The 21,362-nt window shown below is 36.4% G+C and overlaps 1 protein-coding gene across 11 annotated transcripts in view; it reads right to left on the bottom strand.

Annotated features, from left to right (window-relative positions):
- MTHFD2L (methylenetetrahydrofolate dehydrogenase (NADP+ dependent) 2 like) overlaps positions 1-7,121 on the bottom strand; it is a 126,092-nt gene extending 118,971 nt beyond the window's left edge. For 8 of the 11 annotated variants that reach the window (XR_009052644.1, XR_009052645.1, XR_009052647.1 and 5 more), the window contains exon 1: positions 6,853-7,121. Coding sequence is in view for 5 of the 11 variants with exons in the window: in XM_057727513.1 (XP_057583496.1) it covers positions 6,853-6,995 (143 nt within the window). In the remaining 6 variants the exon portion in view is untranslated. The other 3 variants (XM_057727512.1, XM_057727510.1, XM_057727511.1) reach the window with 3 other exon arrangements.
- Between the last annotated feature and the right edge of the window lie 14,241 nt (positions 7,122-21,362).

Genomic DNA, 21,362 nt, shown 5'->3' with positions numbered 1-21,362 from the left:
AAACCCCTGCATTGTTCAAGGGTCAACTGTATATATATGTACCGAGAATTTGTCGCATGTTGAAAGTTAATAGTCACATAATTAAGATAAAAATGTAATATGTTAATATAAAATTAACATTAAAATTTTTAATTGTTTTAATGTATAAGGCTATAAATTACTTTTTAAAATGTTAATTTTGAAAATAGTTTTGAATGGAACTCTTTTATAGGTCGACTAATATAAGTCAATAAATATTCTACATAATATTCATTACTTTAATGGGTTTCTTACTCTTAAAAATGTGGTTTCATCAAAAAATTATATAATGACATTGCCATTTAATATACATCAAAAGTGAAGTCAATTTGACCCCTTAGATACCTTTCACACAATGCCTCCTGTCATTACTTGCTCAGGTGACATCCCCTGCAAAGGCAGAAATGTTGCAAGTCATCCCCAAAGAAGGCAGAACAAGGAGGGCTCCCTTTCAGCACTTTATTCTCCCCTCCATTGCTGGGCTAGCACTAAATGTGGCTTCAGTAGGAAAGAATAAATCATAATGAAGGGGCTGCAGAGAAGAGTTAGCAGTAGGGCAGCACAATTCAGTACTATCACTCACCCAAAGCCAGTAGTCCTGAGTGTCAGCCCTGGTTCACCCTTAGTAGCTATAATGAAGTTGGACAAGTCACTTAACTACTTTCAAAGGCATGCGATTTCCTCATCTATACAATGAGAATGTTCTCTGTTGACCTTACATAAGAGGATCTGGCTAAGAGTTGATTGGCTGTTTTGTAAAAATGACTCGCCTAGTTTCTGTTAAGTAACAGATGGAGACATATTCAGAGAACCAGAAGTAATGTGTGACTAAAAAGCCATCAACATTTAGTGTTGTTTCTATGAGCTTGTTTATTTACCTATTTGCTTTCCAGAAAATAAACTGCAACCATTCTAATCAATGGTCCCTAGAACTAAATGAAGTGTTTAATTAAGTAAAACAAAGTAGTAAACAGGAGGGAAAAAAAATCACTGCTTTTCTTGTATATCAAAATACTCCTTCACAAAATAGTAAAATAACAAAATCTGCTCAAGATCAACATTGTGTTTAATTTGTTTACTTCACATCTTGCTTCTGCATCTATGTTTCAATCTCATTTTCAACCACAACTTTATAATTAGAGCTGCAATAAACTGTTTTATGATCTATAAAGATGAAAAAGCCAAACACAGTCATTAGCAATTCAAATATCTCTGCAGGTCCTAGCATAGGTTAATTGCTTTGTATCTTAGAGCAAAATTTGAAGATTTTGAGTTCAAATTAACAATACAATAGAAATGAAACAAACTCAAGGGAACCAGGGCAAAATTACACACGGAATAAAACCAATCACTAGTACTAGGGAGCCTTTTGAAGTAAGTGAAAGTTTTTTTAAAGTAAATTAATACTTAGAAATGTTACGTTCATGGCCTTTTAAAAACATTTCCTTTCATATCCTAAATACTATCTTATACCATGAAGTAATTTGATCAGAAATTATACTTGTATAAATCAATAAAAAGTAAAGCAAGTTCTTTTCATGATGTGTGATTCTGCTATTTAATTTTGTAACTTAACTCTTTCCGGACCTAACCTGTAACTTAGAACATCAGGAGCAACCTAAACATTCATAATTTTTGCAGAAAAAATCTTAGATGCTAAAGTTTATACCATGATAACCCTTGGGCAGTCTGCTGAATCCTATGTACATCTCAGAACAACTTTTGTAAATGTTTAACATAAAATACACAGGTTTACAAGGAAACCAGTTTTATTGAACTATTTTTGCCAAACACTTGTTTTTTTTTAAAAGCATTAAATAAAAGGATCTAGTGGCAAGTCTAATTAATACCATAATATCAAAGTAGTGGTGAGTGTATATGATGTTTTCTCTGCATCAACTGTTATTAAAATATCTGTGCTTTTACTGGCAATATCATAAGTACTACTAATATTACTGTGGCTTGGGGCCAACATTCAAAATTGAATAAAAGGCTAAATTTATTAGAGGTTAGTGACCTCCCATCTAAGTTTAGGGATCCCCTAAATTCTGTCCATGAAGTCCCAGGTTAAGAGACACTGTGTACTAAGGAAACCTAACTAGGCAATTTTTAAGATTTATATGCAAAATCAGTTCTCTTGATTCACAAAAGTTCTATAAGACTGAATAAGAGTTTTCAAAAAGATGAAAAGCAAAAGGGAGATATGTCAACAATCATAAATTGCTTATAGAGTCAAGCACTGGATAGGTCATGCAGGTTCAAATCCTGTCTGCACCATTTATTAATTGTGTTATCTTAGACAAGTTATTTAATTTCTCTAAGTCTCAATCTCCTGATCTGTTAATTGGGAATAGTAAGTGTCTACTTCATTCAGTCATGAGTATTAAAGGATATAATGTGTGTGAAAAATCTCAGCAAAATGCTTAACACAGAGTAAGGGAACATTAAATACTAATTTTAAAGGCAAGATGATATTCATTGCAGAGTTAATGATAAGTAGCTGATGTGGGAAGAGGAAATGTCTGTTTTAAACCATAATATGCCCTTACTTTAGAATTACAAATCTCTGAATAGTTTCTTGGCTCTAGGCACATTCTTTAATGAAAGTAATTATAGAAACCCAAGTAGAGTTCAGATCATTAAGTGAAAAATCCTGGCTGGTATAATGTTGACAAGAACATGACCTGAATCCGACAGTAAGTTATTTCATGTTTCAAGGACTAGACATTAAACAATAGCAAGATGGTTAGGTAAGTTATGGCCACTCGACTTAATATGATGCAGTCAATAAAATGTTAACGAAAACAATGACAACACAGAAAATGCGTATGATGTAACAGTAAGTGGTACAGCTGGAGAGACCTTCTTAGATACTATCCAACCCTGCATTCTCCTTTAATGCCAATTTAGGTTTGGAATATATTCCATTCTGAACACAAATTAGGTGAGGTTTTTTCTGGTCCAACTGCACTTCTTAATAGTAAATCTCACTTATTACTAACCATTAATTTATCCCACTCATTGACAGTTCAGATTTCATCCAAGCTCCTATGTCTTTAAGCATCCTTTCACAACTTAATCACACCTAAGCCAAACTATCTTAAAAAACTTTCATTGAGGCCCATGGAATTCCATGAAGAGTATGTGACCATGTAAGATAATCTGGTAGGTTTCTTTCCTGTTATTTTTATCATCCCATCAGGGTGTTAACATGAAAAGATAATATAACTTCAAAACATCTGATTTGGGTCATTAAAGAAGCTGCTAGATTATTATTAAAACCATGACTAACAAGATCTGAGATTAGTATTAGTCTCCTTTGTTCATCTATTGATCCATTTTAATCAGAAAACTTGATTTTGCAGACACTACATTAGAACACATTATCTCTGAACATCTGGGACACAGATATAAGACACTAAATGGTGAAACTTTTAGTTCTAAATTTAAAATGACATAAGAACTGCTTAGAAATAAAAACTGTAACCAGATACTATCATATCTCATTTTCATTAGGATGGGTAAGGCTATTAAGATAGGAAAATCACACCACATTTACCAGCAAAATAAAATATGCTTTTGAAAAATTGCCTTTGCTAGTCACTGGGACTAACTCTATCTTCGTTAAAATAATTCTATAGAAAATCAGCTTTTCTAATGGTTCTAACTGGAGTCTGGGTCCTTCAAGCTTCACATGAGGAAAAAAGGATCTTTAAATCAAATAACTCTACAGCAGAAAGAGAAACTGAGTAAGTACTAGAGGAGAGAGTCTGAAGAAAACTAAACAGCCTTACAAATAAGTTTTGTATTTTTAAAAGTATTAAACTATCCATCTACAAGACATTATTATTTAAATCACATAAACCGGTATCTCTTACTAGCTCCAAAAATGTAGTGTTTTTTTAAAATGCCAGCCTGGCTACAAAAATGATAAAGCCATTGGCAGTGAGACATAAAGAAAAGGTGAGGCTTCCATAAAGAGCTGTAGGATAGTACACAAAATTTTACAAATGCTAAAAGAAATCACAGTAAGACGGGGAACAGAGGGGAATCTACCAAAATAATTTTTTTTGAATCACTGAGCAACAGGATAAATATGGAACAAACGCTTGGGATATCCATTTAGTTACTAAAAATGAGGTAATAAAGCAGGGTTTAGGGATGTCCCTCTTGTAGAATACCTGCAAAATCTGTTTTAAGCACAGCAAAACACAAATCTGTTACCCTTGCCTCCAAATGGGATAGACTGCTGCCCAGCTCCATACGCTGAAAAACACTGGGCCAGACTCATGTGACATTTACAACCCAAGTATATTTTGATTTGTAAACTCCTCCACAGCAAGGCAAAACTGGAAAATTTAATCACCAAGAATTTTTATTTGTAACTTTTTGGCTGTTTAAGTAATTGATTTTAAGAAACAATAAGCTGCAACAAATAGAAGGGCTATTGGTTTATTTCCTTGACATTAAATATACTGTATTCCAATTAATAAGTCTATTTTCTCATGAGTGAACGGGAAAAAAAAACTCACTGAAAATTTTAAAGGGAAACCATTGAGTGATAAATATTAAATGATACCTCAAGATTTCATAACTTTCAAATTCTGTCAAATATTATCTCTTGAAATTCTGCTTATTAAAAAAAAAAAACTTCTCCACTAAAAAAAGTATTTATATGTTTTGTTATTATAGGTATCTAATTAGCCAAAAATATAAAAATAATCAAAAACATTTTCATTTTTCATTTAAGGCTCTATACCAGAAAGTGGTAATAAATCTGTTAATTGAAAACAGTCAATATCATTGAGGAAAGAGTTTATCAAACTCAAAGACACTTTTCAGTAAGAATAACACTAAGCCTCAAATTTTAAGTCAACAGGATGATGTCAGAGTTAAACCACATTCACTATGAAGAACTAAACAACTAACGTGTCACTACATATTAAAAGAGATGACTGAGGATGGGGACAAGTGGGGAGGCAGACAGTGGCGACCTCTGGAAGATGGAATCTCTTCTCTCTGCTGGTCCTAGAAGAGAAAAGAGACACCAATGAGCATCAACACACTGTCCGAATTCCTCCCCACCCGAGACCCACCAGTACATAGGTGTTTCTCAACCTTACAGCCAACTTCACCTTCATATATGGTACTCAGTGACAAGAGGATGTCAAAAACACCACCCTATCCTAATTAGTGCTGCCTTGAAAAAATTAAAACCTATCAAAGGTATTATTTACTTTTATACAGCTGTAATCTGCATCAAATGGAGCTGAAAGCAGCTGGGTTGAAAGTAATGCTTCTTTATATTAAAAATAGCTTCCCAAAATTATTGCACTGAATTACTTTAAATTATAAAGAGGACATTAATTCAATTTAAAAAGATCTGAATTATCCATATGTGTGTGCATGTGTGTGTAGCAAGTGGCTTCAGTGAGATGTTGGGGTTTTAACTGTTGTGGCTCTCATTCAATGTACTTGGAGAAGACAGGGTGATGGGGTTGTCTATTTACATCAGCTGACAAAGGGAAATTAACCAACTGATACTATTTGAAAAAAAGTTATCTTCAATCTGGAAAGAAGCCGTAAAATAACTGAAATTCAAAAAATAATTATCTTAAAGGGGTGGCTATAGTGCATAATTCCTTCGATCCTGTAATACAAATAGAATTTTACAGAATCTGCTTTTCCTAGGTTGTAGAGTTGATAATTCCAAACCAATTTTTTTCAGACACCATGAGAGCTTCCACAATCAGAACTGTGAGTCACTGTTATTTTCTCACATATCCTCGTGGAGGACAAGTAGTAGTCACTAGAAACATCTTCCAAAGAAAACCCGACAGGAAATCTGTTTTTTAATTTCAGTCACTCAAGGCTAAGGTCCAAATATATACAATGAAGAGTTAATCAATTTAAGTTAAAAGAGCAGTAGCTACGCTCCACATTGCTGATCTTTACTTTCTTCCTGGTACGGTGCTGGACATTGGGGATACAAAAAGACGATTAAGACAGACTATCTGGCCACATAAAACCGCGGTGAAAAGACATTACTGGAAGCCCTGAAAGTCTGAAAAGAAGCTCTTCTGGACTCACTGCCTCTGGGTCAAAGGAATATATTTTTAGTTTCTTAGATTTGAGTTTGTAGCTACAACAAGTAGGCGAAGTGTTCCTGGGTACCATTTGTGCGGAAGAGTTAAAACCATTCTCGCAATCCGCTAGCCAGCAACAAGGTCCAAAGAGATGCAGTGAATCAAAGATTGATCACGTCAACCTAAGACCACAGAGATTCGAGAACCGCCACACAGAAAAAGACTGAGAAGTCAAGATTAATGTCTTATTTTGTGAAATCGCCAGTTATTTTAAGCTGGAAAAGACCTCAGTATTACCACCAACAATGAAATTCAGAAACTCAAACACTACTAAACCATCTGGCCATCGCCCACTCCTTTGTTTATGAAACACAACAATAACCAAAACCAAAACAAATGCTTTAAACAAGCAGACCACGTGTTTTCAGGGTCCCTTTCCTCTGGAGTTCAAAGGTCTTCCTCACTCAACTGCAGCCGCCGCGGCTCCAGTGGGCGCAGAGCACGTCCAAGTTGCCCGACTCGCGGCCGACGCGACCCGCCCGCCGGGCCGGCAAGGCCAAGTTCGGAGCCCAGGCAGGCCCAGCCCCCCGCCCCGCCGCGCCGCAGGGCCGCCCGGAGCCCCGGGCCTCACGCGCGGGGGCCTCGCCCGCGCCAGCCGCCGGCGCCCTGCCGCCCCTCCCGCAGCCAGCGGCTTCGCACGCGGGAGCTCCCGGGCCCGAAGAGGTCGAGCGTGCGGGAGCGCTCGTACCTCATGCCGCTGCTCCGAAAGCCCCGGAACGTGCGCCCGGCCGTTCCTGGCGCCGCCAGGGATGACAGCGCGCTCCGGCCCAGCGCCGACACTCGGCCCAGGCGGCCGCGGAGCAGCCAGAAGCCGCGGGCCGACGCCGTCATGGCTGCGAATCCCGGCTCCAGGACGGAGGCGCCACCTCCCGCCGCTCGGGTCGCTGCAGCTGCAGGCCGGGCTCCGCCCCCAACCCGGCTCAGCCGGAGAGCGAGCCTCCCCAGCCGAGGGTTCCCGAGGACACCGTGCAGGGGTGGGGCCAGGAGTCGAGTCAGGGCCGGGGGCGGGGCCGGAGAAACCCCTGGACCGTCAGGGGGCGGGGCCGGGACCCAAACCCTAAGCTGGGAAGATCCCTGGCAGGTACGTCTGGAGACTGCTGGCTTGCGGTGTGGCCTGGCGGCGACTCGGCTTCTCACCCACTGGGCACGCTGCCGGTGTGCCTGTAGCGAGGACACCGGGAAAGCGTCTAAACTAATTAGTTCAAGCAGTACACCTCTTTTCTCCCAAACCAGAGCTCCGCCCCACAGCCTCCTAGGCTGCCTGGAATTTCATTTAAAGCAAGAAGGGTGCTACAGATTCTCTGTTTCACTTAATGAGACCTTGGGATGCCTTGAGAGCAGGAGAAAGAAAGAAAAGTGTGAGTGTGTGGAGGTAGGAGGACCAGGCTGAACAAGGCCTGCACTTAAGGATTCCTATAGCTCTACCTTACCTTCTGCACTTTGGAGAGGAAAAATTGGTCAATGCCAGTTATTTTCTAGAGTCTATGACCAAGTTTACACAACCTTGGAACCTGTATTGTGTGATGAACGTGTAGTGAGAAAACAAAACATCAGCTCCCCTTGAAAAAGTAAAAATGAGAATGGCCATTCATTACGCTGGGGTATGTTAAAAGATGAACTGAGGCATGCTTTTCAATTTTAAGAGTTTATCTGAGCAAATATCAATTTGAATCAGGCAGCACCCAACCTAGCAGATAGAAAGGAGATCTAAGGAGCATGTCTTTCACAAAATGAAAGACTTATAGGCAGAAGGAAGCAGGAACAAGGAAGTTATACTAGACAAATAAACGGTTTGGTTATTGCAAGGTTACTTTCCTTTAGGGGACAGCAGGGATCTATCAGACTTATTACCTCACTGCTGTGGTCTGAGCGTGGCTTGGAAAAGAATTTCCAGCTATAAGGCAGGATGTAAGGAAGATAGGATTTGCTAAAGAGAAGGGACTGCCAGAACAGCGGGCTGACTGCCTGGTAGCCAGGGAGAGTCGAAGATGAGCATGGGTTGCTTGTCTGTTTTTATAGCCAGGGAACAAAAGGACTTGTGAGTCACCTGCTGATTGGCTAGGGTCTCCATATTTCCAATGTGCAGAGCCAGAGAAGAACTGGACAACTACCTTTCCTTATATGGGATGGGAAAGGAGCAAGGCATGCTGCTTGGGAAGGCCCAGAGATATTGCAATGGTTGCTCTGTGACAGAGGGATAAGGGTCTGGAAACTCTCTCTTCCAGCGATGTTGGCCTTTTGAGTTTGTCTTGTTCTTTGTCCTTGGAGCACACCAAACTAACTAGTGACAGCAATGAAGAAGGAACCAGACGGAAGTATCTTTATGCCCTTGAATTAAGTATTGTTTTTTTAATTTTTCTCATAGTCCAGCCTAAAGGGATAATGCAAAATATAGAAAGATGTGTGCACAAAAGGAAAAATGTATAATTGAGAAAATTAAAAATAATTTACATGTTAAAAGTACAGGATTGTTTTGTGAATTATTACATTCATTAAATTAAAAGTAATAAAACTATCAATAGTAATAGCTAGCAGTTTCTGTGGGCTCATTCTGTTCCAGGCACTCTTCTATGTCCTTTACATAGATTGCTTCATTTAATCTTCACAATAGTTCTGGAAGTTAGAGTCTCTTATTATTCCCATTTTACATATTATAAATTTGAACTTCAAAGAAATCAAAGAACTTGCGCAAAGCTACAAATCTAGTAAGTGATACATCCAAGATTCAAAGAAAAGCACTTTGATTCTGTAGGTAAAAAAATAACAAACTTCTAATAATCCATGGAATAAAGAAAACATGAAAAGGAAAATGAAGAGAACGTATCAAAATTTGAGCAATGCAGCTAAAGCAGTACTTTTGGAGAAATTGGTAGCCTTAAATGCTTATTTTAGAAAAGAATAAAGGTCTAAAAGCAATAATCTCTAGGTCCATTCATGTTGCTGCAAATGTCATTATTTCATTCTTTTTTATGGCTGAGTAATATTCCGTTGTATATATGTACCACATCTTCTTTATCCATCCATCTGTCAATGGACATTTAGGTTGCTTCCATGTCTTGACTATTGTAAACAATGTTGCAATGAATATTGGGGTACATGTATCTTTTCCAGTTATGGTTTTCTCCAGATATATGTCCAGGAGCGGGATTGCTCGATCATATGGTATTTCTATTTTTAGTTTTTTAAGGAATCTCCATATTGTTCTCCAAAGGGGTTGTCCCAATTTACATTTCTACCAACAGTGTAGGAGGGTTCAATTTTCTCCACACCCTCTCCAGCATTTATTATTTGTAGACTTTTTGATGATGGTCATTGTGACTTGTGTGAAGAGATACCTAGACTCACAGGCTTCAAAAACAAACTTATGGTTACCAAAAGGGAAAGGTGGGGAGGAAGGATAAATTCAGATTTTAGGATTAACATATAAGCACTACTATATATAAAATAATCAACAAGAACCTGTTTTATAGCACAGGCAACTCTACTCATTCTGTAATAATCTGTATGGGAAAAGAATCTGAAGAAGAAGGGATATATATATATAACTGAATCACTTTGCTGTACACCTGAAACTAACACAATATTGTATATCAACTATACTCCAATTTAAAATAAAAATTACATTAAGAATCAAGTCAAATCAAATCAAATCAAATCAACAGCCTAAACTTCTACCTTAATGAATTAGAAAAATAAGAACAGCTGAGCTAAAGATAAGAGCTAAATTACAGAAAACAGAAAAACAGCAGAGGAAGTTAATGAAATCAAAAGCAAATATTTGTAAAAGATCAATGCAACTGATAAACTTTTAGTTAGACTAATTAGAGAAAAAGAGGACTGTAGGGAGGCAGTGCATTCCTACATGTATTTGTACTCCTACTTGTCTTGCTGAGTGTTAAGTCTAGACCCTGATCACTTTTTACCTGGGCCATTGCTCAGGAGTCTTCGTGCAGCTGGTAATTCTGAGAGATGAGGATGGTCTCCCTGAGTACAAAGAGAATGCTTGCTTAGTGCTTGCCAAAAATAGCGATGGGCTCCTTAAGCTCAGAGTTCCTCTTCTGTGGTGCAGCCCACTACACATGCAGGCTTCTGGTCCTCCACATCACCCTGTGGTGTGTGGGGCTCAGGAAAATAGAACAATGATGCTAATACTCCAGCAACTACTTTTTTTAGTCAGTATCATTTGATCAGACGTGCAAGGGTTTATTTTTGAGCTCTCTATTCTATTCCATTGCTCTATATGTCCACTTTATGCCTGCACCACATCTTTTGATAACTGTGGCTCTACAATAAATATTTAAATCAGAGAATGTGAGGCCTCCAACTTTATTCTTCTTTTTCAAGATTGTTTTGGCTATTCAAGGCCCCTTAAGATTCCGTATGAATTTTAGAATAGATTTTTCTACTTCTTCCAAAAATAGCATTGGGAATTTGATAATTTAATTTCATTAAACCTGTAGATTGCTTTGGGTTATATTGACATTTTAGCAATAGTAAATCTTCCAAGCCATGATCACAGAATATCTTTCCATCTATTTATGTCTCCTACAATTTCTTTCAACAATGTTTTGCAATTTTCCATGTAAAAGTCCTCCTTGATTGGGTTTATTTATTTTTTTAATTAATTAATTAATTAAATTGGTTGTGTTGGGTCTTTTTTGCTGTGCGCGGGCTATCTTTAGTTGCGGTGAGTGGGGGCTACTCTTCGTTGCGGTGCGCGGGCTCCTCATTGCTGTGGCTTCTCTTGTGGAGCATGGGCTCTAGGTGCATGGGCTTCAGTAGTTGCAGCACATGGGCTCAATAGTTGTGGTTCACGGGCTCTAAAGCACAGGCTCAGTAGTTGTGGCGCACGGGCTTAGTTGCTCCGCGGCATGTGGGATCTTCCTGGAGCAGGGATCGAACCTGTGTCCCTTGCACTGGCAGGCAGATTCTTAACCACTGCACCACCTAGGAAGCCCGATTACATTTATTTTTAAGTATTTTATACTTTTTGGTTCAACTGTAAATGGAAATATTTTCTTCATTTTCTTTTTGGTTTGGTCATTTTGGGCAACTACTTTTACTGTAACAAATTTCTTTGTCTCTCTCCAGGAGTCTCATGTCTTCTGTAAGTCTACATAAAACTGTAGAGGCCTAACTTATTAGATTGTAGATAAGGCACAGTTAATTCCCTCATAGAGACACAAATTATCAACATAGGGAATGAAAGAGGAGCTATCACTACAGATATAAAGGCATTAAAATTTTAATAAAGTAATAATATAAAAATGTTTGATGAAATATATTTGGCAACATAAGTAAAATAGACAAATTTATTTAAAAACACAAATCAAGGCCCAAAAATAAATTTAAAAATTGAATAGTTCCACTAAAGTTTTAAAAATCAAATTACAAATTAATTATCTTCTGACAAAGAATCTCCAGGCTTAGTGGGCTTCACTGATGATTTCTCTCGAACATTTAAGAAAGCAATAATATCAATATTATGCAAACCTCTTAGAAAATAGAACAGGAAGGAACCTTCCTAACTCATTTATAAGGCCACTATTGCCCTGATATCAAAGCATTACAAGAAAAGATACTATAGACCAATATCCCTCAACAACATAGTAGCAGATATCTTCAAAAACACTAGCAAATTTAATAAAACACTATGTAAAAGGATAATATATCATGATCAAGTGAGGTTTATCCTGGGAATGTAAATCTGGTTCAACATTTAAAATAAATCAATGTAATTCACCATAGCAACACATTGAAGAAGAAGAAACAATGATGATATCAATAGATGTAGAAAAAGTATTTGACAGAATTCAACATTAATCCATGAAAAAAATTTAAAACTTAAGGAAAACTATAAATAGAGGAATATTCATCAAGCTTATAAAGGACGTCTACGAAAACCCACAGCTAACAATGGATTACTTCATGGCGAAAGATGCCTAAGATTAACACAAGGATGTCTGTTTCCATCATTTCTATTCCATACTGCTTGTCTGGGACTGACTCCAAAATGGTACAAAAGAACTTTTGGGGGTGATGAAAATGTTCTATATTTTGATTGTGGTATGGTACATGGTCTATACATTTGTCAAAACTCATCAAGTTACACACTTAAAATGGAAAATTGTATCGTATGTAAATTTTACCTCAATTAAAATTGATTAAATACAGGGCTTAAGCATTTGTTGATTCTCCTTAGTGGTAATCCACATCTCTCAATAAGAAAACTCTAGATAGATAGATAGATAGATAGATAGATAGATAGATAGATAGATAGATAGATGATAGAGAGTAGATATAGATAGATAGATATGGATAGACAGATAGATCTACTAGATAGGTCCATAGTATAGTCTATCTCTCTCTCTCTCTATTCATCTCTCTCTCTATCCATCCACCCATCTCACGTTGATGGTCCATAATTAATTTGGCCACTAGAGGGAGTCCATGTTTCGTGAACATAAAAGTTTGGCAATGATTTTAAAAAGCCCTGGATGTAAATGCATGGGAAAGAATAATAAATATAAAAAGTTTTCATGAGCAGATCTGTAAGAAATTTTAATAAAATTTGGTAAGATCTTTTCTGGCCATAATAATACAGAAAATTTAAATGTTACTTGTAGAAGAGATGACATTTTTTCCATTAGTGTATTTAAACAGTAGACCTGATCTTGACTTTCATCTAGATGTTCTGGGTCATTTAAACATAACCTTGGAATTTTTTTAAAATAAAGGTTAAAAAGTTCTACATGTTCATTATAGAAAATTTGAAAGTTACAAAATATCTGAATGAAAGAAGAGAAAGACAAAGTTAAGAATCAAAAGTACTGGTGTCGCTATACTCACAGTCCACAAATAAGAATGCTATCAAAATTTGGGTATATTGCCCCAGAGATTTTAGTGTACACATTATTTTTACTTGACTGTCATCACAAATAACACAAAGCTTAAAATTTAACCACTATGTGCTATCTTAACCATGAAAATGAAGTATAAATTAAATACCTGTACATAATGTAGAATGCTCATAATTACATTAACTAATGTTCTTTGAAGTGTTTTTAAATAGTACTCAACTCAAAAAGTCATAATAAAGGTTTATTAATATTTAGTAGTGACATTAGTGTCCTTTGGTGGCTCTTTCTTATGCAGGAAATCTGAGTCATTAAAACTGGCAGGGAGTGGATGGCAAGATCCTTTTTCCTTATCCTAAACAGTCTCCACTTAACTTGTTAGAGGAAAAATATGTAATTTATGAACAGGAAAAAGTCTCAGATAAAAAGCACATTTTTGACTTATTTATATATTGGGCATATGGTGCATTTCCAAACAAAAAGAAACTGTACATGAATTCCAACTCAGCTTTACCTTGCTACGTAACAATGATGTATCCATGCTTAAGTAGAAGGGACAATAAAATGGATGATAACGTGTTGAGCTTTGTTGGAATTACCCATACATTTATTAAGATCCATTTGTCATATATGAATTACATGTAGATTTGAAGTGATGGAGGGGATAAAGGGAAGAGAGTTAATATGAATGTTAACAATTACATCAAAATAAACAGTATCTACTAATGTTTATTGAAAATTTAATATATTCCTGATATGTTAGGTACTGTGTTACATGAATTACCTTTTCTTTATTTAGTACTTACAACAGCCTTTTAAGGGTTTAAATGGAACTGCTCGTTTCCTTCTCATTTTACAAATATAGACTCTGAGGTTATGAGAGGTTAAGTAACTTTTTCAAAGTCACGACTAGTGTGTGCTAAAGTTGGGTTTCACACATAAGTCTGGTCTGGCTATAACAGGAATACCTTTAACCTACACATTCCTATTTCCAGGAGCTTCCCATATAAAACCCTTTCAAAACAGAATGTTTTGCCACTTTAAGGTGTATCACCATCAACATGTTGTACTCAAAGAAACCGAGAGAAGTAATTTAAAATAATTGATATTTACTTCAGTCCCTGAAAACAAGTCCAGAAGACAATTAATTTCCCAACACAAAAGAAAGATGAGGATCTTGGTTTAAATCTACTAATTTATCAAATAACAATATAAGGAATGGTTTACTTTTGTAACTATGATCTCTATTATCTCCTTCATTGTCCAGAGGCTATTATATTTTGGTAGCTATAACATTATTTATATACATAGATAATTGTAGTATATTAATTGGTTCTAAGAGACACCTTTCAGTACCACATATGAGTGGAAATGAAACTCTTTCTTGGCCTCTAAAATTAGAAAAGAATAAAACACATCCCTATGGTGTTCTTTATTGATGATTTTTAACTGATATGGTGTGAAAAGCAGTAAATTTAGGAATCATACCTTAAAGCACAAAACAGTGAAGGCTGTGTTGTATTTATTTATGAATATACAAATACAGTGATTTAAAAATTTTATTTAGTAACTATTCAGCACATATTATGTGCCTATATTAATAAACTCACAATGGATTAAATTACCTGTAGTTATTGCTAAAGATGGATTAAACACCCATTCTAGATTTTTAAAGCTCTTTAAAAAATACAATGCACATTTACTGTTGGGGTGTCTAAAGAGCTCAAGAAACCATCTCAGGACTAAAAATATGCCAAGAAAAGAAAGTCAAATGAATGGCAAATGGAATCAAAAACAGTGTTTGTTTAATATTGATTAAAAAAACCATTGAGCATATAGACACCAAGTGGGGAAAGCAGGGAGGGTTGGGAGGGAATGAAATGGGAAATTGGGATTGCCATATATACATTACTAATAAGAAAAAAAAATACCAAATTGTGCACTCTAAAGATATGCAGTTTATTGTATGTTAATTGTATCTCAATAAAAGTTCTTAAAAAAAAAACCATTGGAAGACAGCTTAGTATGTGTCAAATAGGCTGCCAACTGAATACTACAAATAAGGAGATAGCCATCAAGTCACTGCAAATGCTGAACCAGAGGAAGCTCATCCAAATGGAAGGTCTGCTTCCAAGAGTAAAATAGGAGGGGTGGAATTGAGCATGCCTGATTCATTCTTTCCAAAGAAGGCAAGTTATTTCTAGGCTGAATAGAATCAAAAGGGAGGAGTAGAGACTAGGAATGTTATGCAAATTGAGCTAGTTCAATTTATAAAGGAACATGAGGGGTGGAAAAGTGTTCTCCCCATAGACACTTCTAAAATATTAAAAATAACAATGGTAACAACCTATATGTACAACAGGAGTCAAAAGTCAGCATCATGCCTAATGGGGGAAAAAGAGAAGGAATAGCTTGAAAGGCTGAACTTGAGACAAGGATGTCTGGAACCACCATTATTATATAACAGAGTTTGGGAAGTATACGATGCGATTAGACAAGAGAAAGAAATTATATACAGTAATTAGAGCAAAAGAAGCAAAAGACTAGAAGAACCTTAACTATATCTATATAGAATTTCTTAACTAAATAATGATACATTCCAACAATAAAATACTATGCCTCATATCTCTCTACCTCTAGGGAAACATTTGAAAATACTTGCTGAAACTGAACAGTCACCAAAACATATTTTTACACAAAGCAAGAAAGGTGCAGAACAGCATGTATGGTGTCTCCGCATGTGTACTGTAAAAAAGAAACATAAACAGACACAATGCATAAATACATGGGCTAATTTATCTATAGAATACTTTTTCCAAGATGCCTACACACAGAAAATTAATAATCTTAATGTTTTCTGGGAAAGAGAAACAAAGATCTTGAATGAGAGCAAGATATTTGGGTGTTTTTTTTAACTGTATAACCTTTTTTGCCATTTGAATTTTTATGATGTACACATATTTTTTTCTTCAATAAATAAATATAACTTCAGTTTACCTATTCGATGGTACAAGTTTTAACCAGTTTACATACTCAGTGGTACAAGTTTTAGATGCTGACTTATCAACAGCATGTTGAGTAAAGGGCTATGGAATGACCATAAAGGTAGTTAGGAATTTGGATTTCTTTCTGTTAGAAGGTTAGTAAATTTTGAAAAGCTCAAAGAAGACTGAGTCAGCTCTTGGGCTAACAAATAGACTTTTTTGTTTTTGTTGTTGTTGTTGTTTTTGTTTTGTTTTTGACATACAATAAACTGCATATATTTACAGTGTACAATTTGATATTTTTTTCTTATTAGTAATGTATATATGGCAATCCTAATCTCCCAATTCATCCCACCCCAACCTCCCCTCTTTCCCCCCTTGGTGTCCATATGTTTGTTCTCTACATCTGTGTCTCTATTTCTGCCTTGCAAACCAGTTGATCTCTACCATTTTTCTATACTCTGCACATATACATTAATATACAATATTTATTTTGCTCTTTCTGACTTACTTCACTCTGTATGACAGTCCCCAGGGCCATCCATGTCTCTAAAAATGCCCTAATTTCATTCCTTTTTACAGCTGAGTAATATTCCATTGTATATATGCACCACATCTTTTTTATCTGTTCATCTGTTGATGGACATTTAGGTTGCTTCCATGTCCTGGCTATTGCAAATAGTGCTGCAATGAACATTGGAGTGCATGTGTCTTTTTGAATTATGGTGTTCTCTAGGTATGTGCCCAGTAGTGGGATTGCTGGGCCATATGGTAATTCCATTTTTAGTTTTTCAAGGCACCTCCATACTGCTATCCATAGTGGCTGTATCAATTTACATTCCCACCAATAGTGCAAGAGAGTTCCCTTTTCTCCACACCCTCTCCAGCATTTAGTGTTTGTAGACTTTCTCATGACTCTCATTCTAACTGATGTGAGGTGATACCTCATTGCAGTTTTGACTTGCATTTCTCTAATAATTAGTGATATTGAGCAGCTTTTCATGTGCCTCTTGTCCATCTGTATGTCTTCTTCAGAGAAATGCCTATTTAGGTCTTCTGCCCATTTTTTGATTGGGTTGTTTGTTTTTTGATATTGAACTGGATGAACTGTTTATATACTTTGGAGATTAGTCCTTTGTCTGTTGATCTGTTTGCAAATATTTTCTCCCATTCTGAGGGTTGTCTTTTCGTCTTGTTTATAGTTTCCTTTGCTGTGTGAAAGCTTCGAAGTTTCATTAGGTCCCACTTATTTATTTTTGTTTTTATTTCCATTACTCTACGCAGTGAGTCAAGAAAGATCTTGCTGTGATTTATGTCAAAGAGTGTTCTTCCTGTGTGTTCCTCTAGGAGCTTTATAGTGTCTGGGCTTACATTCAGGTCTTTAATTCATTTTGAGCTTAATTTTGTGTATCGTGTTAGGGAGTGTTCTAATTTCATTCTTTTACCTGTAGCTGTCCAGTTTTCTTAGCACTACTTATTGAAGAGGCTGCCTTTTCTCCATTGTATATCCTTGCCTCCTTTGTCATAGATTAGTTGGCCATAGTTTATCTCTGGGCTTTCTATCCTGTTGCATTCATCTATATTTCTGTTTTTGTGCTGGTACCATATTTTCTTGCTTACTGTAGCTTTATAGTATAGTCTGAAGTCAGGGAGTCGGATCCCGCTGGTTTCATTTTTTTCCCTCAAGATTGCTTTGGCTATTTGGAATCTTTTGTGTCTCCATACAAATTTTAGGATTTTTTTGTTCTAGTTCTGTAAAAAATGCCATTGGTAATTTGATAGGGATTGCATTGAATCTGTAGATTGCTTTGAGTAGTATAGTCATTTTCACAATGTTGATTTTTCCCATCCAAGAACATGGTATATCTCTCCATCTGTTTGTGTCATCTTTGATTTCTTTCATTAGTGTCTTATAGTTTTCTGAGTACAGGTCTTTTACCTCCTTGGTTAGGTTTATTCCTAGGTATTTTATTCTTTTGTTGCAATGGTGAATGGGATTGTTTCCCTAATTTCTCTTTCTGATCTTTCATTGTTAGTGTATAGGAATGCAAGAGATTTCTGTGTGTTAATTTTGTATCCTGCAACTTTACCAAATTCATTATTAGTTCAAGTAGTTTTCTGGTGGCATCTTTAGGATTTTCTATGTATAGTATCATGTCATCTGCAAACAGTGACAGTTTTACTTTTTCTTTTCCAATTTTGATTCCTTTTATTTCTTTGTCTTCGCTGATTGCTGTGGCAAGGACTTCCAAAACTATGTTGAATAGTAGGGGTGAGAGTGGACGTCCTTCTCTTGTTCGTAATCTTAGAGGGAATACTTTCAGTTTTTCATCATTTAGAATGATATTTGTTGTGGGTTTTTCATATATGGCCTTTATTCAGTTGAGGTAGGCTCCCTCTATGCCCACCTTCTGGAGAGTTTTTATCATAAATGGCTGTTGAATTTTCTCAAAAACTTTTTCTGTATCTATTGAGATGGTCATGTGGTTTTTATCCTTCAATTTGTTAATATGGTGTATCACATTTATTGATTTGCGTATATTGAAGAATCCTTACATCCTTGGGATAAACCCCACTTGATCATGGTGTATGATCCTTTTAGCGTGCTGTTGGATTCTGTTGGCTACTATTTTGTTGAGGATTTTTGCATCTAAATTCATCAGTGATATTGGTGTGTAATTTTCTTTTTTATAGTGTCTTTTTCTGGTTTTGGTATTAGGGTAATGGTGGCCTTGTAGAATCAGTTAAGGAGTGTTCTTTCCTCTGCAATTTTTTGGAGGAGTTTGAGAAGGAGGGGTGTTAGCTCTTCTCTAAATGTATGATAAAATTTACCTGTGAAGCCATCTAGTCCTGGACTTTTGTTTGTTGGAAGATTTTTCTTTTTATAAATTTATTTATTTATTTATTTATTTATTTATTTATTTAATTTATTGGCTGTGCTGGGTCTTCATTGCTGTACATGGGCTTTCTCTAGTTGCTGAGAGTGGGGGCTACTCTTCATTGTGGTGCGCAGGCTCCTCATTGTAGTGGCTTCTCTTGTTGTGGAGAATGGGCCCTAGGCACATGGGCTTCAATAGTTGCAGCACATGGGCTCAGTAGTTGTGGCTCATGGGCTCTAGAGCACAGGCTCAATAGTTGTGGTGCAAGGGTTTAGTCGCTCCGTGGTATGTGGAATCTTCCCAGGGCAGGGCTCGAGCCCGTGTCCCCTGCATTGGCAGGCGGATTCTTTACCACTGTGCCACCTAGGAAGTCCTGTTGGAAGATTTTTAATCACAGTTTCAATTTCATTACTTGTGATTGGTCTGTTCATATTTTCTATTTCTTCCTGATTTAGTCTTGGAAGGTTATACCATTTCTTCCAGGTTGTCCATTTTATTGGCAGATAGTTGCTTGTAGTAGTCTCTTATGATGCTTTTTATTTCTGTGGTGTCCATTGTAACTTCTGTTTCATCTCTAATTTTATTGATTTGGGTCCTCTCCCTCTTTTTCTTGATGAGTCTTGCTAAAGGTTTATCAATTTTGTTTATCTTCTCAAAGAACCAACTTTTAGTTTTATTGATCTTTGCTATTTTTTTTTTTGTTTCTATTTCATTTATTTCTGCTCTGATCTTTATGATTTCTCTCTGTCTACTAACTTTGGGTTTTGTTTGCTCTTCTTTCTCCAGTTTCTTTAGGTTTAAGGTTAGATTGTTTATTTGGGATTTTTCTTGTTTCTTGAGGTAGGATTGTAATGCTGTAAACTTCCCTCTTAGAACGGCCTTTGCTGCATCCCATAGGTTTTGGATCATTGTGTTTTCATTGTCATTTGTCTCTAGGTATTTTTTGATTTCCTCTTTGATTTCTTCAGTGATCTCTTGGTTACTTAGTAGCATATTGTTTAGCCTCCATGTGTTTGTGTTTTTTACAGTTTTTTTCCTGTAATTGATTTCTAATCTCATAGCATTGTGGTTGGAAATGATGCTTGATATGATTTCAATTTTCTTAAATTTACCAAGGCTTGATTTATGACCCAAAATGTGATCTGTCCTGGAGAATGTTCTATATGCACTTGAGAAGAAAGTGTAATCTGCTGTTTTTGAATGGAATGTCCTATAAAAATCAATTAAATCTAGCTGGTCTATTGTGTCATTTAAAGCTTGTGTTTTGTTATTAATTTTCTATCTGGATGATCTGTCCATTGGTGTAAGTGGGGTGTTAAATCCCCCCCCCCAATTATTGTGTTACTGTCCATTTCCTCTTTTATAGTTGTTAGCATTTGCCTTATGTGTTGAGGTGCTCCTATATTGGGTAAATATATATTTATAATTTTTATCTCCTCTTCTTGGATTGATTCCCTAATGATTATGTACAGTCCTTTCTTAGGTCTTGCAACATTTTTTATTTTAAAGTCTATTTTATCTCATATGAGTATTGTTACTCCAGCTTTTGATTTCCATTTGCATGGAATATCTTTTTCCATCCCCTCACTTTCAGTCTGTATGTGTCCCTAGGTCTGAAGTGGGTCTCTTGGAGACAGCATATATATGGGTCTTGTTTTTGTATCCATTCAGCCAGTCTGTGTCTTTTGGTTGGAGCATTTAGTCCATTTACATTTAAGGTAATTATTGACATGTATGTTCCTATTACCACTTTCTTAATTGTTTTCTGTTTGTTTTTGTAGGTCCTTTCCTTCTCTTGTGTTTCCTACTTAGAGAAGACCCTTTAGCATTTGTTGGGCTGGTCTGGTGGTGCTGAATTCTCTTAGCTGTTGCTTGTCTGTAAAGCTTTTGATTTCTCCATCGAATATGAATGAGATCCTTGCTGGGTAGAGTATTCTTGGTTGTAGTTTCTTCCCTTTCATCATTTTAAATATATCATGCCATTCCCTTCTGGCTTGCAGAGTTTCTGCTGAGAAATCAGCTGTTACCCTTATGGGAGTTCCCTTGTGTGTTATTTGTCATTTTTCCCTTGTTGCTTTTAATAACTTTTCTTTGTCTCTAATTTTTGTCAGTTTGACTACTATGTGTCTTGGCATGTTTCTCCTTGCGTTTATCCTGCCTGGGACTCTCTGTGCTTCCTGGACTTGGGTGGCTATTTTCTTTCCCATGTTAGGGAAGTTTTTGACTATAATCTCTTCAAATTTTTTTGGGGGTACTTTCTCTCTCTCTTCTCCTTCTGGGACCATTATAATGCAAATGTTGGTACATTTAATGTTGTCCCAGAAGTCTCTTAGGCTGTCTTCAGTTCTTTTCATTCTTTTTTCTTTATTCTTTTTTGCATCAGTGATTTTCACCATTCTGTCTCCAGGTCACTTCTCTGTTCTTCTGCCTCAGTTATTTTGCTATTGGGTCCTCCTAGTTAATTTTCATTTCAGTTAT

This window comes from Hippopotamus amphibius, chromosome 3 (assembly GCF_030028045.1).
Source record: "Hippopotamus amphibius kiboko isolate mHipAmp2 chromosome 3, mHipAmp2.hap2, whole genome shotgun sequence".
NCBI classification, from domain to species: Eukaryota; Metazoa; Chordata; class Mammalia; order Artiodactyla; family Hippopotamidae; genus Hippopotamus; species Hippopotamus amphibius.
This window is presented reverse-complemented; position numbering and strand designations above follow the sequence as displayed.